General features: G+C 41.2%; 2 protein-coding genes across 2 annotated transcripts in view; both read left to right on the forward strand.

Annotated features, from left to right (window-relative positions):
- The window catches only part of fam20cb (FAM20C golgi associated secretory pathway kinase b), a 52241-nt gene extending 47507 nt beyond the window's left edge, over nucleotides 1–4734 (forward strand). The window contains exons 8-11 of the mRNA XM_071911834.2: nucleotides 496–577; nucleotides 985–1044; nucleotides 1782–1932; nucleotides 2820–4734. Coding sequence (XP_071767935.2) covers nucleotides 496–577; nucleotides 985–1044; nucleotides 1782–1932; nucleotides 2820–2936 — 410 coding nt within the window. The 3' untranslated portion in view covers nucleotides 2937–4734. The remainder of the gene's footprint in view (nucleotides 1–495; nucleotides 578–984; nucleotides 1045–1781; nucleotides 1933–2819) is intronic.
- Nucleotides 4735–9164: 4430 nt separating this feature from the next.
- foxl3 (forkhead box L3) lies at nucleotides 9165–12952 on the forward strand. Its single transcript, XM_071911858.2, has 3 exons — nucleotides 9165–9292; nucleotides 9964–10132; nucleotides 10759–12952. Exons 1-3 carry the CDS (start codon nucleotides 9186–9188, stop codon nucleotides 11230–11232), a joined length of 750 nt encoding a protein of 249 aa, XP_071767959.1. The 5' UTR covers nucleotides 9165–9185; the 3' UTR covers nucleotides 11233–12952.
- The last annotated feature ends 2744 nt before the right edge of the window (nucleotides 12953–15696 follow it).

Raw genomic sequence — 15696 nt, forward strand, 5'->3', positions numbered from 1 at the left:
CACACACACACACATACACACACACACTCTCTCACATACACATACACACACTGAGCAGGATGGCAGATGGTCAGATGGTTCACGATTTGATACAACCATGATACAATGTAATAAATAAAAGTTCAGTGACGACAAAGTCTGACTGTGCAGAATCATGTTTATTTCTGAGACATTCATCTTTCTAGCGATGCCATCGGCTTGCTAGAATGTAAACAACAATTTAAAAATGTCATTACAAAGTGCAAATAATATAATTTGGATGGAGAGCTTGTGAAATTGTGATTGGCAAACCGTCTCATTTGTGATCACTACAGCAGAATAAAATGGAGCTAATATCATGATTCATTTTTCTGCCCCACCATACGTATCGTCACATTTTTGAATCGCGATATATTGAATTTCGATAAATTGTCCCATCCCTAATATATAAATACGTGCTTTCTCTCCCTCTCTGTCTCGCTCTCCCCTGATTTATTTACACATCATCCAACACAGGGAATATGGATCGCCACCATTACGAGACGTTTGAGAAATTTGGGAATGAGACTTTCATCATCCATCTGGACAATGGCAGAGGGTAAGACACTGTAGATTACTGTTGAAATGTGAAATTTAAGATTCATATATTCCCATACTTTCTGTCATTAGGAGCTTTGCTGCTTCTATAATCCCATAATCGGTTTAGGTTTCGTTTATTAACACATCCATACAAAAGATAACACTTAAATAAGAGAGAAGAAAAACACACTTTCTAGGTGAGACGAAGAAATCCAGAACAGCTTATAAAAATGTCTCACCCCCCAAAAGAGAAAATAAAAATCAAGATGGCAAAGACACAGTTGAATTAGGTAACGGAGACCAAATAAAATCAAAAACTTGACAAGGAAAAGGACGGTGCAAAAATAGCAAAATGCACAACAACCGAGGGAAATAAATTCAAATTATCTCATGTAATAACTCCCATGCTTCTATTTGTCACTGTAGATTTGGAAAGCACTCCCATGATGAGATCTCCATCCTGGTGCCGTTAACCCAGTGCTGCAGGTAAGGCTTTCTTTCTTTATGCAGCTTGATCAGATAAGATGAGCTTTATTGATCCTCGGGGAGAAACTGGGTCATTGCAGCTGTAAAGAATAGGATAGAAATGAAAAATACAGTCAAATAAAAAAAATTGTGAAGATGGAGCGTCTTGATTAGGCTACACTGCAAAAAAACGTCCATCTTAGCAAGGCATTTAGTCTCATATTGAGCCTTCAAATCTTATTTTTCTTAAAACCGAGAGAAAAATTCTGCCAAAGAGGTGAGATATCTTCACTTGGTTCCAATGCAGCTTCAGTCGTTTCTGGAATTTTCTAGAAATTACAACAAACAAGTCAGAATAAGGCAGATCACTGCACTACTTTCAAGAAAATGACACTTGATTCTACAAAATTCTTGAAACAAACTGATTTGCATTGGAAACAAGGGAAATGATCGAACCCCATTGTCAGATTTTTTCACTTATTTTAAGAAAATTACAATTTTATGACTCAATAATAGACTAAATGGCTTGTTAAGATGGAGTTTTTTTTGCAGTGTAATAGAAAGTTCCTAATGGGTAAAAAGACTTCTTGCTAGAGTTACAGATTTGCATATTTACAGTCCGGTGTAAGAGCGTATATGCAGGATGTGCAGCTGGACTCACACTGTCAGTGTTGCAGAGCATAATGCATAGATAGGAAATTCTTCATTGTTACAACAAGCGCTGAAGCCTCTTGAATCCGCTCCTGCTGTTTCTGCAGGGTGAGGAAGTCGACCCACTTGCGTCTGCAGCTGCTGGCTAAGGAAGAGTACCAGCTGTCCGTCCTGATGGCTGAATCCCTGGTGAGGGACCGCCTCAGCCCCATCCTCATCCAGCCACACCTGGACGCCATGGACCGACGGCTACGCCAGGTGACTGCCTGTGTGTGTGTGTGTGTGTGTGTGCGTGTGTGTGTGTGTATGCTTTTGCAGGTTGTATGTTGCTTTGTTTGAACTATGTCTCTTTATTCATTTGCATCTTCGAACATCCAGGAAAAAATGTTATTCAATGTGTTTTTTTTAAAGGGACATTAAGTAACTATTGCCTTTATCGACCTCTACTGGCGACCAGTAGGAATTACAACAACATTGATAGAACTTGATATCTCCTATATTTTCATAAGAGAGAGGAGTAAGGTAGCTAATTAGAGCAGATTCAACAGAAATTATTGGTGAAGAGGTAATATATCACAGTGTAAATAAATATATAAGGCTCCTGCACACCATCTACTTGCAAATCTCAATTTATTGCAAGTAGATGGTGTGCGGGAGCCTCATCTGTTTACGCTGTTCTTTTTTCTCCCAGCACCTGTAACTGAAATTTTCAGGTGTGCAAACTTTATTTTATTATAACATATCACAGTGTAAAATCCTGTGATCTTGATGCTGCTTTGTCAGTTACTTTTTTGGTTTGAGAATGAGGCTTCTTAGCCTTTTTTGTAGCTGAAATTTCACTCCTCATAACATCGTCCTCCATCACTGAGCAGTTGAAAATGCGACTGGAGGACAGAGTGCCTGCTGGAAAGTGAGTTTTGAAAGCCAGTGATAAATCTCAGCACCTGCAAGTAATTGTTGAGTCAATAGTATTGATCAACAACCGTACTGATCAATCCCTACAGATATTTTGTGAGCTTTTTGTGCTATGAGGCAGTAAAAACCTTGCTTATTGCCACTTAATATGTTGTGTGCATTTCCCCTTGGACATGAATAAAATCTAGTCTAATCTAATGCCGTTTGAACATCACTGTTATTCTCTCTAGGTGCTGAATGTGCTGGCTGACTGCATCGAAAAGGAGGGCTACAGCTACGTGGTGGAGGACGACCTCCAGGCGGACCGGGGGACGGACCACACCCACACCGGCCCGCGGCGGAGGTAGCTGGCTGGGGGGGGCCGGCAGCTGGACAGGACTGACTCCCTGGAGAGCGGAGACTGGACTTTACCGGATCCAGTCATTGTCTTAAACTGTGTTGGTATCCTGTATATCAGATGAGCTTCGTCTGGACTTAAATTCACGGAGGACCATGTGTTGACTTTAGGGAAGCGAACCTGACTGAGGTGGACTAAGCTGTCTGGAACTGGAAGCCTGCTGGATAGGACTGGACTAACCGCTGCGACAAACAGTGCAATGACTTCACCTGTGCTGATGATGCAGACACATGATGTTGAAACGGACAGTGGGGCTGGAAAACGGACGTGAACTGGACCATCCCACATCACCTAGACTCCTTAAAATACCCCACCCCGACCCTACTGTAGGCTCTTCTCACCACAGCTGACCCAAACAACCACCGACCCACCGCAGCACTACCAAACCATGAAAGTCTTGCAAGAGACGCCTTCTCTTCGTCTCGTTTAGGACTCTTTTTTGAATTCAGTGAATTCCTGAGGGACTTGTAAAGACTCTCCCGCTCCCCCTCTTCTTCACAGCTGAATTATGTGTTTCTGTGTATCGTTGGTGTCGCGAGTGTTTCGGTTGAACGTTCGTTGTGGAGGAAGAGGAGGCCGACTTCTTGTTGTCTTAATTGAACAAAGAGATGTTTTATTGGTTTACTGCAAAATGTTTTATTGCATAATGTCTTTTTTTTTTTTTTTTTTCTTTCTGCTGAGCGATTTCAGCTGTTGTCTTTTTATTATTGGTATTCAAGATGGAAATATAAGATTGGAGTGCAGGTTTACTCCTGGATTTATCAGTTAATTTTGCCCATCAAATGTCACTTAAGAGAGTATTTATTGAAATTCATATTTATTGTTTTAAATGAATAATACATAATCACCAACAACTCTTTTTTTTTCTGTTACGGCAATTGAGTTAATGCTACGTTACAGATGTGCACTTCCTCATCTGTCCAAAAGAGGGCAAAACAAGCATGTGCAAAAGTAGCTGCCAGGTCCGTGCCTCTCAGTAAAGTTAACCTTCTCCATATTTCACCCCATGCTAAGTATTAAGCCTGCTTTAACATTGGTTTACAGCTGCCATCTTATCATCATATAACAATAATCCAGCCGTTTGAATACACATATGTATTGGTTAGCTTCAAAGGAACAAGTAAACAGATCTACGCCTGTGTTTACAACATTTAATCCGTTTCCAACTGCTGTTTCTCTTCTTATTTCTTTTTCATGTGACAGATTTTGAGGTTAGACTTATGGTACCAAAAGCCAAATGTGACATTAATAGTTTTATATTATTGTTTCTTTGTAATATATTTGATGTCCAGATGTTGCTGTTGTGGAGAGATTATTTTTTTTCGGGATGTAGATTTCATTCATTTCCCAACAGCTGATAGCTAAAACTGTTGGAGTCGACGATTCAGTCATTGGCTGAAAGTTAATATATACAGTAGGAAAATCTAGTGCCTGTGCAATGATAGAAATACTTGAATGTCTGAAAGGTTTAAGGTCAAACTACTCCCGGGTACGAGCTATAGATAAGATAACAGAGGTCTACATGTATGTGTATGCTGACTCCCATCTATTCCATCAGGATTTTCTATAAGTTCCCATAGTCCTGTGTCAGTATGGTGTGTATGGAGGTATGGGTGGATCCATGGAGAACCTTAGATGATGTGTCTCTGCAGTGAAAATGCTTCTTTTTTTATTCAACTCATCGTTTCTGTGGATTTTTTGCATTCCTTTGCATCATGGTAAAAGTGCAATAAAACAAAATGAGCAGAGTACTGTGTCTGTTTTCACTCCAGGAGCATGTGATGTGATTTTAATAAGTCTGTTTTCATATTAATGAATGAATGAATGATCTGTGTTTTATGATCATGGAAGATGACGAACACACACACAGCCCAACAACAGTGCTATATTTAGAGAGACTAAAATGTCCTTGAGCAAAATACTGAGGGGACGCTGGTTTTGTAGTGGAGTTTGCACTTTGACCTCAGTGTGGAGGGGTCAGGCAAAAAGACAGATTTCACCTCTGGGGGATCAATACAGCATCATGACATAGGGACAGAATAGGGAGGTTGGTTGCTACATCAGACTGAAAACCTGGATATATAAATGCTTCCTATGATCATAGATGGACCTTGGATATATTCAGGCTTCCTGTGATTTTAAAAGAAAAAACACAGAAATATTTTATTGCTGAGCTTTCGGCCTTAGGTGTTGTGTACCACTTCTAACCAACTGTGATGATCCAAGGGACTATGCTGTGATTGGTTAATTGAACTAATTAACTCATCACATCCAGCTGTGTAGTGGTTCTTTTGTTCTGTGTGTTTGTTGTACTATTCACTTTGCTCTGATGATGGCCTAAGGCTGAAAGCTCAGCAATAAAGCGTTGTGTGTTGCAAGGCGGTGTGCGTGGAATATTTCTGTTCTATTTAGTCCTGTCTTTATCCTTTTGCACCTGCCAACAAGACTTTGAAGGTGTGCAGATAGCTTGATTACTAAAGGAAAAAACACACAAAAAAAATCTCTTAGCATTTGAAAATTGTGTATTCCAGGACTAAAACAATATAAAAAAAATTCTCACTGTCTGGTGAAAAACCTGTATCTCCGAATGGTCAACTTTTCAGGGAGTAAGAAGAACAGCCTTGTTTTCAGTTTGACCACCATGCATTTTTCAGTTTATCAAATGGGATTTGAAAGGTTTTATAAGACCAAAGGTGGTAGAATTTTTTCAGCCCATACAGGAGCATGAAATCCTTCAGCTGAAGTTCAAACATGAAAATCACCAAGATTGGAGTTACAAGGTTTTCACCTGACAACAGTGAAATGCATATCTCCAAAAGTTTTGAAAATGCCCTGGCAATCTGCTCAATAATCATTTTCGACCAGTCTAGTGTTTGATGTCAATCGTGGCAGCTGATAGATCAAGTTACCTTTGAAGAAATCCTAATCCAAATGACAAATTTCCTGATTACATATAAGTGACAGCTGCAGCTTGCCAAAACAAAACGTTGGATATTCAGATCAGCTGCTGAATTACACCAAAAAATTTAACATTTGAACACATAGCCAGACAAAAGTACTTAATAGAAATTGTGCAACATGTCTTTTAACAGTCATGGGGAAGTCATGAATTTACTTAGCCTGGGTGTGGCCCTGCTGTTATTTGATTAAAAAAGGAGTTACTTTTTTCTGTAAAACACCATTGCGCGTAAAGGAGTGGCTCTTGCTTGCATAACACAGTGAACCGACTTTTTAGGGAGAAGTGATACCTAAGAGTTTCATTAAATGTTATTTTTCCGAAGTTTCCGCCAGTGATGAATCAGCTCAGAATAGATACCCAGTGTCTCGTTGATGTGAAAGATGCTGCACAACTGTCTGCAGTATGCTATTAACTCCTATCAAGATAAACATAATGGGCCCATAAGTCAGAATGTGTTCTTTTTTACCTACTGGGGAAAGATTGAACACACAGTTAAACACAGCGCTATTTTTATCCAACTGTAGCTCTCTTGTCTTCCTGGTGTTCTGCAGGTCTTATCTACAGCGCTCTACATAACCCAGTGTAATTTTTGCAATGAATGGTGGCAGTGAGGATGGCTGCACAGTACAGTGCAAAAGAAAATGGCCCTCAGCCCCGGCTCTGTGCATAAGCATGTTTACAGTTCCCAGTGCACTGTTGTGTTTTGATAACCTTTCCTCACAGAACAGCCCCCGGAAAAGCTACTTGGTTGGTTTACATAAATGCATGTATACACACACACAACACACAACACACACACACAACACACACACACAGGCAGACAGAGGTATGAATGGAGGAAGCAGGGTCTCAGACAACCATCAGAGGGACAGAGGAAGCCTCGTCATGGGAGTGAGCCGTGGCTTCCTAAGAGAGAAGGTGCTTATCAGATCCCAGTTCAAAACCAGTCTGCTTCTTCCCTCCCTGCCTCTTCGCCCCTCTCTTGCTCCCATCTACAGCTCTGCATGAACAAATCTATCGTGACTTTAGGCCTAGACTATTCCTGACAGCTCATCTGTACAAGCTCAACTCATTTAGGTTTTTGTTTTGTAATGTGAGTTATTTTTGCCTCATGGGAAGTCTATAAGGTTGATATTATAGTGTAATTCATAATTAGGCCAACCTAGTAGTGAATAGAAAGGTGAACAACCACCAATATAAAGGAATATCATTTTCAGAAAAGCATTAGTTTATGTTTTTGTATCTTAAAATACTCTATTTTATAACTTCCATCAGTTTGATACTATTTGTTATGATGTGTACTATATGCATAAAGATTCAGATGAGGCTTAAAAAAAAAAGAAAAAAGAAAAAGCTGAGAAAACTGTCTTCCAGAAATAAAATAAAATGAGTTTTGGTTTTTGTCCCTACATGGAATATTATACAGATTTTTCGTTAAGGATTTGATACCAGAACACCTGTTTCATTTCATTTCAATTGTATGGGCCTATTTCAATTTAATTGCGATATGCTTTTGTCTCTGGGAGTAAATAAAACGACTAGAATAATGCATTTTTTTTTAAATTGCCAAATTTACAGTCTGGAGACAATCAATGAATCCACTAAATGAAAATGTAAAATGTAAAAAAAAAAATGCGTAGGCTTACCTGCACCTTAAATTGAATAGCCTACAATGTTGACCTTTTCGTGGCTTCATTAGCGCATCAGAAATAAACAGAATTGCATTATGGTCCCGGGTCGCACCGATGGAGCCCGTACTGCAGCAGCGGGGCCACACATGGAGGCCGGGCCGGCCGCGGGCTGTTTTCCCCGGCCTCTATCGCCTCACGGGAGAGCCCCAATTGCCCGTTAAGAGCCCTTCAAAATACACATCCCCTGTTTTTAGACGCGGAAACAATTTATGGCCATTATAGAGCATTATAGATTGCATCTACAAAACTTCCCGTTGTTGACTAAACGTCTGCCAGGCGGAGTGGACACACACACCCCAAAGAGTTAACCGAGAGGAGAAAGAAAACAAAGTGCAAAGGAGCCTGTTTGTTGGTATTGGGTAAGCTGTTTAAGTACTGTTAGATAGATTAGACTATAAAAAGAAACAAAACAAAACATGAAGGCAGCCCTCTCTGGACTGTGAGCCCGGCGGACCACCCACAATCAAAGCGGGGAGAGGGGGAGGGTTTGTCCGGCTACCAGTTGATCACACCCCGGGTTCAGGCGTCCAGGCTGCCGGATCGGTCGGGGGACCGGCCTGGAGTCTGGTCCGGAGCCTGAAGCCTGGAGCCTGGAGCCTGGAGCCTGGAGCCTGGAGCCTGGAGCCTGGAGCCTGCCCTGGACCACATTAGTCGAGTTCAAGTCAAGTCCAAGACCAGGTCCAGTCGAGTTTGAATCAAGACCAGGTCTAAAGGGGGTGGAGACCAAGTCAAGTCGAGACCAGAGCAAGTCCTGTTCAAGACCAAAATAGGCAGTAAACAGTGTAGCCAGTTACATGTCTTTCCAAATGCAAAAATGAGTTTCTTGATCAACATCCAAATAATCAATGCATATGATTTTTGCTAATCAATGCATAGAAGTTAGCAGGCTACCTTTAGCTATTTCAGGACACAATCTTTTATGCATTTATTTTAGGCTATAGCCTAATTATTTTCTGAAGAGTTTCCTGCCAAAAGGTACAATATGTGACATAAAATCATATATATATTTCAGGAGCTAAAAGTAAAATGTCATTAGCCTACTACAATAAAAATAATCTTTTAGAAGGAGAAGAAGTCAGTTAAAGGGTTTATAACTATTTCCATGCGTGATTTTGGGAATCTAACAAGTTACAGGCTACAGAAATATACCATTTTGAAAGCTGAGATAGACTAGGCTACTTCAATTTTGAATTCAAAACTGACCTTGACTTGGCCTTTCTATAGCCGAGTGTTAAATTGCTTGTAGTGCTGATGAAAAAATAAAATAAACGAAGGCAGACCAAGTGGAGAAAAATATATCAGGCCAATTTGAATGTCTAACTAGGCACGAGACCAAGACAAGTCCCAGTAAAAAACTAGGCACGAGACCAATAGGCTCGAGACCCGCAGCCGCGCCTGGGGAGGGGAGAGGGGGGCTCGCGGGCCCCGTCATCAGCAGGACTCAGTGTGACTGGCAGCCTGAGGAGGGAGCATGGTGCAGCGGTGTGGGGCTTCACTCTCTGAGCTGCTGCTGCTGTCCGGATCACAACTGACTCTCACAAGTGAAGACATGTTTGATAACTCTCAGTATCCATACAACTGCTTCAACTACGATGGAGACGGATACCCGTCCTCCAGCACGGACGAGGAGAAGAAGATGTGCAGACCCGCATACAGGTAGGAGGTTTCTGAGTTCATTATTTGACATTTTTGAATCCTTAGTGTTGGTATAGGCTATTATACTGGCAATGCTAATGAAATCAATTTATCCACCACAGTGTAAACATCATGTCAACACAACAGGCTTTAAGAGGCACAGTGAGATAAATATTTCACCCTTTTTCAGTAGTTGTATCTTTTCCTTTTTAAAAGTGTAAAACCATCAATGTTAAATTAACTACATTTTCTCCATATAATTTTAACACTATTATTTAATGGAATTCATAGTTTAAAAACAAAACAAGATTTTCTACAGCAGCCTACTTCAGTTTGACCCATCTTCTTTTTAGCCTCTTATAATAATAATGATTTTATTTATATAGCACTTTTTAAAACAAAGTTAGTGCTTCTCAATGAAGAGAAAAAAATAAACAAATAAAACATGAGCTAAGAAAAGAAAATAGAGTAATATATCATATATACAAGAAAACCAAGACAATAAAACATAGGCTGCATTTAAAATAAGACACCAGTGTCTCCAGTGATATCTAAAATGTACAAAACTTCCCATTCCATATTCATAAAATCATCAACCTTTTACCTTGTGTTAGATTATACTGTGTCAGCTGGTTGTTAACTGTCTGACCTGTGTGTGTGTGTGTGTGTGTGTGTGTGTGTGTGTGTGTCAGCTACATCGCTCTGATAGCCATGGCCATCCAGCAGAGTCCGGAGCAGCGGGTCACGCTGTCCGGCATCTACGAGTTCATCATGAAGAGATTCCCGTACTACAGATCCAACCAGAGAGCCTGGCAGAACTCCATCCGACACAACCTGTCCCTCAACAGCTGCTTCATCAAGGTACACACACACACACACACACACACACATACATACATAAGGGGGATGGGGAAATTGTGTGGTTTTTCTGACATTTGTTATGTCATTTATTACAACCATCAAAATAATTTTTAGATTTGGAAACTGTCACTTGGACTCGGAGCCACAGTTTGCAGTGTGATTCTTTTATGAAGCTTTATTCCAAGAATGAATCATGTTATAAACTTTGTCCATAGATTTGTATAGTGTTGGAAAAATAAGTGTTGGAAAAATACAGACTGAGTGAGCCTGTTGTTTGTGTAGCAGTGAATATCAATAACAAACAAAATTCAGGAGGCTTTGTTGCTTTTATATGAAGCTATTCTTTAAATTATTAAGTATTAGTGTTCTTCTTACTCTTTTTCTTTTATTCTTGTTCTTTGTATTATTATGCTTTTTCTTCTTCTGATCTTCTTATTATTAGTTGTAGTAATAGTAGGAGTAGAGTTCTTACTCTTTTTCTTGTTCTTATTGTTGTTCTTCATCTTCTTCTTCTTCTTCTTATTATTATTATTATTATTAAGCTTTTTGTTGTTCTTCTACTTGTTATTATTAGTAGAAGTTGTTGAATTAGTATTACTATTAAGCATTTTTCCCATTTCCCACAGGTTCCACGGACAGAGGGGAACGAGAAGGGAAAAGGAAACTACTGGACTTTTGCCACCGGCTGTGAATCGATGCTCGACCTGTTTGAAAACGGCAACTTTCGGCGTCGCCGGCGCAGGAGGAACATGAAAATCGGCTTCCGCGATTCCGGAGAAACCCCCTTCCACCCCATGGAGAGCCAGGCCAACCAGCACGGACCCTCTGCGCCTCGACGCCCCGAACCCGACTCCGCCCTCTGCCCCCTGAACCCCGACAGGCCGAGACCGGGCCCCCAGCCCAACCACCTCGTCCCAAACCCCGGCCAGGGAAAACCAGAGTCAGAGATCAAGTTCAGCATTGACTACATCCTGTCCACTCCGGATCCGCCCCTGCCCGGGTTCAGACCCCCCCACGGCAACATACACATAGGACCCACTGGACCCCCAATACATGTGCTGGAGCCCCAACACCTAAACCTGCACTTCTGGACTCTGTGAGAGGAAGGACTTGGTGTTTATTCCTTCATTAGCATCTGTGTCTGAAACCTGGGAATTAAAGCACATCCAGAGACAGATTCCTCAAGAGGAGTTTACTGACTTTAAAGTGTAAACAAGGAAGAAAACAGAGAGGTACAGTATGGTGTGATGGATTCTCAATGAAAAAAAAAAGACTCATTTAATTTAAAGAAAGCATTAATAAGAATTCATGCAAAAGAAAAACTTGAATATCAGAACAATACAGTGCAGTGTTCATATTGTCATTACATGTCCAGTGTCTAGTGCTGACATAGACTAGGTTTACAGTGTTCTCTATGTGTACAGAGCTGTGGGCAGAGGTACGATGTGTAGACATAATGATTTTAAAATCAGATTAGAAAAGACAAAATCCATTTCTTGGATTTGGATGGATTGCTCTCTGATCAGCTGGTATTCCTCATAAAAGTGGAACTTATTTCTAGTCGTATGTTTTTCCCTTCCTTGTCATCTGTCATTCTTCCAGCCAGGCAGCACGGCCTGTTTAGCGTCAATATGACAGATTCATTTCCTGACAAAATGCCAAAATATTTGAGTGTGTGTGTGTGTGTGCCAGGGCAACAGTCTCTGACAAGGAATTTGACATTACAAATCGTTGTATCACAGTTGTCTTGGTGAAAATGTTATATCTCCAAAATGTCAACTTTTCAGGAATTGAAAAGTCTTGCTTTCATTTTATCCCAAGGGTTTTTGAAAGGTTTTCATAAAGCCGAGGGTCGTAGAATTCACTCAAACCACCAGAGGAGCGTGCAATCCTTCAGTTTAAAACGTGAAAATCACCCAAAAGAATTGAGTTACGAGGTTTTCACCCGCCGACGTCAACATGCTCTCCTTTCTTTCCTCCGCACCTGTAATACAGTCAACAGTGTTGTCAATTACAATGTTGTCAATTACAATCACTTCGGACCCACCTCTCCCCAGATTCTGCTAATTTTTTCCCGTTGACCTTTTCAAATCCAGCTTGACTGACACACTTAAATTCTAATCCAGTCGCTGCTTATTATAAAATATTATATTCATGCACTTAAAGATCTAAAGAAACAGAGGTCTGGCTAACATTCATTTCCCGTACAAGGGAGATCAATCATGGCGTGCTCCTGTGCTGTTGAAGGGACATTTTTCAATTTAACCTTTATATTATGCCTTGACTACATCAGAGAAGGGGTTTCAACACGCTTAACATGAGTGGCATTTAATATAGCGTAACACTTGCAAGGTGAGGCCGAGATGTGACCCTATTTAAATACAGGGGGGCCCCTGCCTAGCCTTAACCGCAGCTCCCCCCCACCCACTCCCCACCCCTCCCCCAAACCGCTGACGCAATTATAATTAAACACACCTTATGCCTCCTTGCAAATGCCCCTCATCGATCGGTGGGTTTTTAACATTCATATGTGAACTGCCCCCCAGCGAACGTCTGCAGCGGCGCAAACGTTTATGGATCAGCAAGTTTCCATTAACAAAGTTGTTGATGTTGAATAGCGCGCTGCTGCTGCCATGCCGTGGATATATTTGGGTAAATTAACTTAGCATAAAGTGCTCCGAGGCTACAGGGGTCTTTTGAGACAGCTAAAGAGAAAGCCAGGCACCAGCCAGGCCCGAAAAGTCAATGCACATATTATGTTGTCAGTGAATATATGAAACTCTGTAGCTTTTGGCTCGGTGTCCCTCTGAACGGCCTCTATTAAATGACTCTTCTAAATTCAACCGGTTTGTTTCATTCCTACTTAATCCTTTTACAGAGCCAGGCCAATTGTGTCTAATTACTTAAAGACTTCCACACAATAATGCTTCACATGTTTAGAGAACACGGTTTCCCGTTAGCAGGAGTATGGATTTTGTTTGAGATTGATAACTTCATTATGTCTGTGCTTCTCAGCAGGAGCTCGCTTGTGCCGGTTAAAATGTGCCGCTCAGGGCAAGAGGCAGTGCAATTGGAGGTAGAGGAAATTGGGAAACCATTGATCTGCAACGTTAATAACAGGTAAATCATAAACACAAATAGGTCATTTAATCTTGGGCGTTTGTTTAGCAATTGGATTTCGCTCAGGCTGTGACTAGGATTACGGGGGATGAAGATAAATATTAGTGTGTTGTTTTGTTCTAATGAGAGCGAATCTGTTTGTTTGGTTTATGAGGAAGGCTGTGTGTAATTTCTCTGCACTTCGCTAACAACTGCTATTTCCTTGAGCTGTGGTTGGGGAGGGGCTCTGTGTGTGTGTGTGTGTGTGTGTGAATGCACTGTAAGATTAAAACATGCCAATGTGCATGCTCACAGCCTACGTTTTGAATGCTGATTGCAAGGGCATTGATAATGAACGCCGGTGAAATAGCCTCAGGACTCTGACATACACACATCTCTGCCCTTTGCCATTTTGTCGCTCTGCCTTGACGCGCCGAGCTGCTGCAGGTGCATCCAGCGCAGTTTTAGCCGGAATATGCCAGTGTTTTTAAATGGCTTCCAGAGCGTGTGTGTAATGAGAAAATCAACACACCATGTCAATCAATGCCAGTTGTAGACGTGTTTACATTTAGACTTTATTTGCCGTGGAGATCCTTGGGCCCCGGCTGGTAGAGATTTCTATAAGGATGTCCCTGCTAGGAATACAAACCTGGACGAAGTGGCTGACTCCAGATGACCAGAAGGGTGTTGGAAAGAAAATGGAAAATAGGGAGTATAATAAAGGAAAGGGCTTGACATTCAAATGAAAATATAACTTAGAAATCTGCCAAAAGTCTGTTGAAATTTGTCAGTTCTCATTTGGTAAACATGCCAGCTTAGGTAAAAAGGTCCAGAGAAGGTTGTTGAGTCTTTCTCACACACCAGAGGCTTCGAGAGAGTTTGATATGAGCTGCAGCTGAAACCCATTCACATGATACTGGAGGCAGGTAGCCCAAAAGACATGTAGACTGTGTATTCATAGTACTCCCATGGTGTCACATGCATTTCCTACCAGCATGCTGCTTTACCATGTACACAGCTCATTGGCTGTGGCTGTCATTTGATTATAATCACCTGCTAATTTATTACAATCACCTGTTATTTTCCTACCAAGATGGCCAGTGGTGATGTAACAGAATATTATGAATAGATTAGACAGGGTTGGGTAATAACAGACTACTTGTAATGGCATTACATATTCTAAATACAAGAAAAATCGAACTATATTCTGTGACATTACCTAAAAAATAATGTTTTCTGATTATAGATACAAACTAGAGGATTACTTCTGTTAATACTTTTAAAGTGAAAGATGAGAAACCCAGAAGGACATTTAAACAGTGGCAGCTGTCTTCATAAAATGTGGCACAGAAGAAAATTTGTATACAAACCTGAAATCAATTTCCTGAACTTTGTAATTTTTCACTTTGTCTTTTTTGCACCTCTATACCTCAAAAATAGGGTTAGGGTTAGTGAAATAATCTGAAAACAACTGAAATTAATCAGAATACATGACTGAGTTTAGGCATTCCCTTTGAATACGTTACCGATTACAACTTTTCTGAGGGAAAACTAGTAGCTGTACTGGAACACATTGCTAAAGAAACCAGTCCTGACCACTATGCCCCGCTCTGACTGATGGAAGCTCTTCAGACACCCAGATGTTGCTGCTGATCCTGCATCATGTAAACTGACATCAAGGAGCCTATCTGCCTGAGCATCTCAGAGGTAAACATTACACTGCTTCAAAAAGCATCACAGCAACCGTTCAGCTGCCGTACGAGTCACGAGTTTCACCACAATCCTCTTTTTCAGCAGAAAGCAGCACTGCTAATAATAATAATGCCGGTGAGCTGATGAGGTGTTGGATGACTGCATATGTCAAGGTGACTAATTTTAGCTGTTTAATACCGAAGCTCATGGTTGAGTTGTGTTACGGCCAAGTTCTCTGTTGCAAAGCAGAAACATTGCACAGCGTCAACAAACATGCAATGCAACTACAATGCACCACAGCTCCGGCCAGCATCCACTTCCAGGACTGGTTCTGTTGGTAGATAAGTGATCCAGTGGCTGTGGTGGGGATTCATGTGTGTATCAAAATAGTTGTGCTTTTTTGACAACAGTTATATTTTCTCTAGAACCATGCTGTAGCTTAAGAAGTGGGATATTACTTTAAGGAATCTGTTTTGATGGTTCAAGTTCTTTGATGATGAAAGCTCAACTTGACCCCTGACCCCTGAGTCATCATGCTGTGTAATCCGACCACTAGAGTGTGCTAACAACTCGTGGTTCTGGTAGACCACACTGTCCTGGGTGTCCTGGGTGGGGAATCGATCTGGGGAAGAAGAGACTGAGAAAATGTGGATCCTCCACATTTCTGCTCCTCGGAGAACGTCGGTCAGAGCTCGAGGGATCCGGCAGGTCCGTACAGATAAAGTCCTGCAACAGATGGTGTGGTGTTACGGTCAAATGTGCTGCTTGTCAAA

Source organism: Centroberyx gerrardi, chromosome 20, assembly GCF_048128805.1.
Source record: "Centroberyx gerrardi isolate f3 chromosome 20, fCenGer3.hap1.cur.20231027, whole genome shotgun sequence".
Taxonomy (NCBI): Eukaryota; Metazoa; Chordata; class Actinopteri; order Beryciformes; family Berycidae; genus Centroberyx; species Centroberyx gerrardi.

Coding starts and splice junctions, on each gene's coding strand:
- foxl3 (XM_071911858.2), top strand. CDS start 9,186: ATGTTTGATAACTCTCAGTATCCATACAACTGCTTCAACTACGATGGA. Junction 9,293..9,963: donor ATGTGCAGACCCGCATACAG/GTAGGAGGTTTC, acceptor TGTGTGTGTCAG/CTACATCGCTCTGATAGCCA. Junction 10,133..10,758: donor TCAACAGCTGCTTCATCAAG/GTACACACACAC, acceptor CATTTCCCACAG/GTTCCACGGACAGAGGGGAA.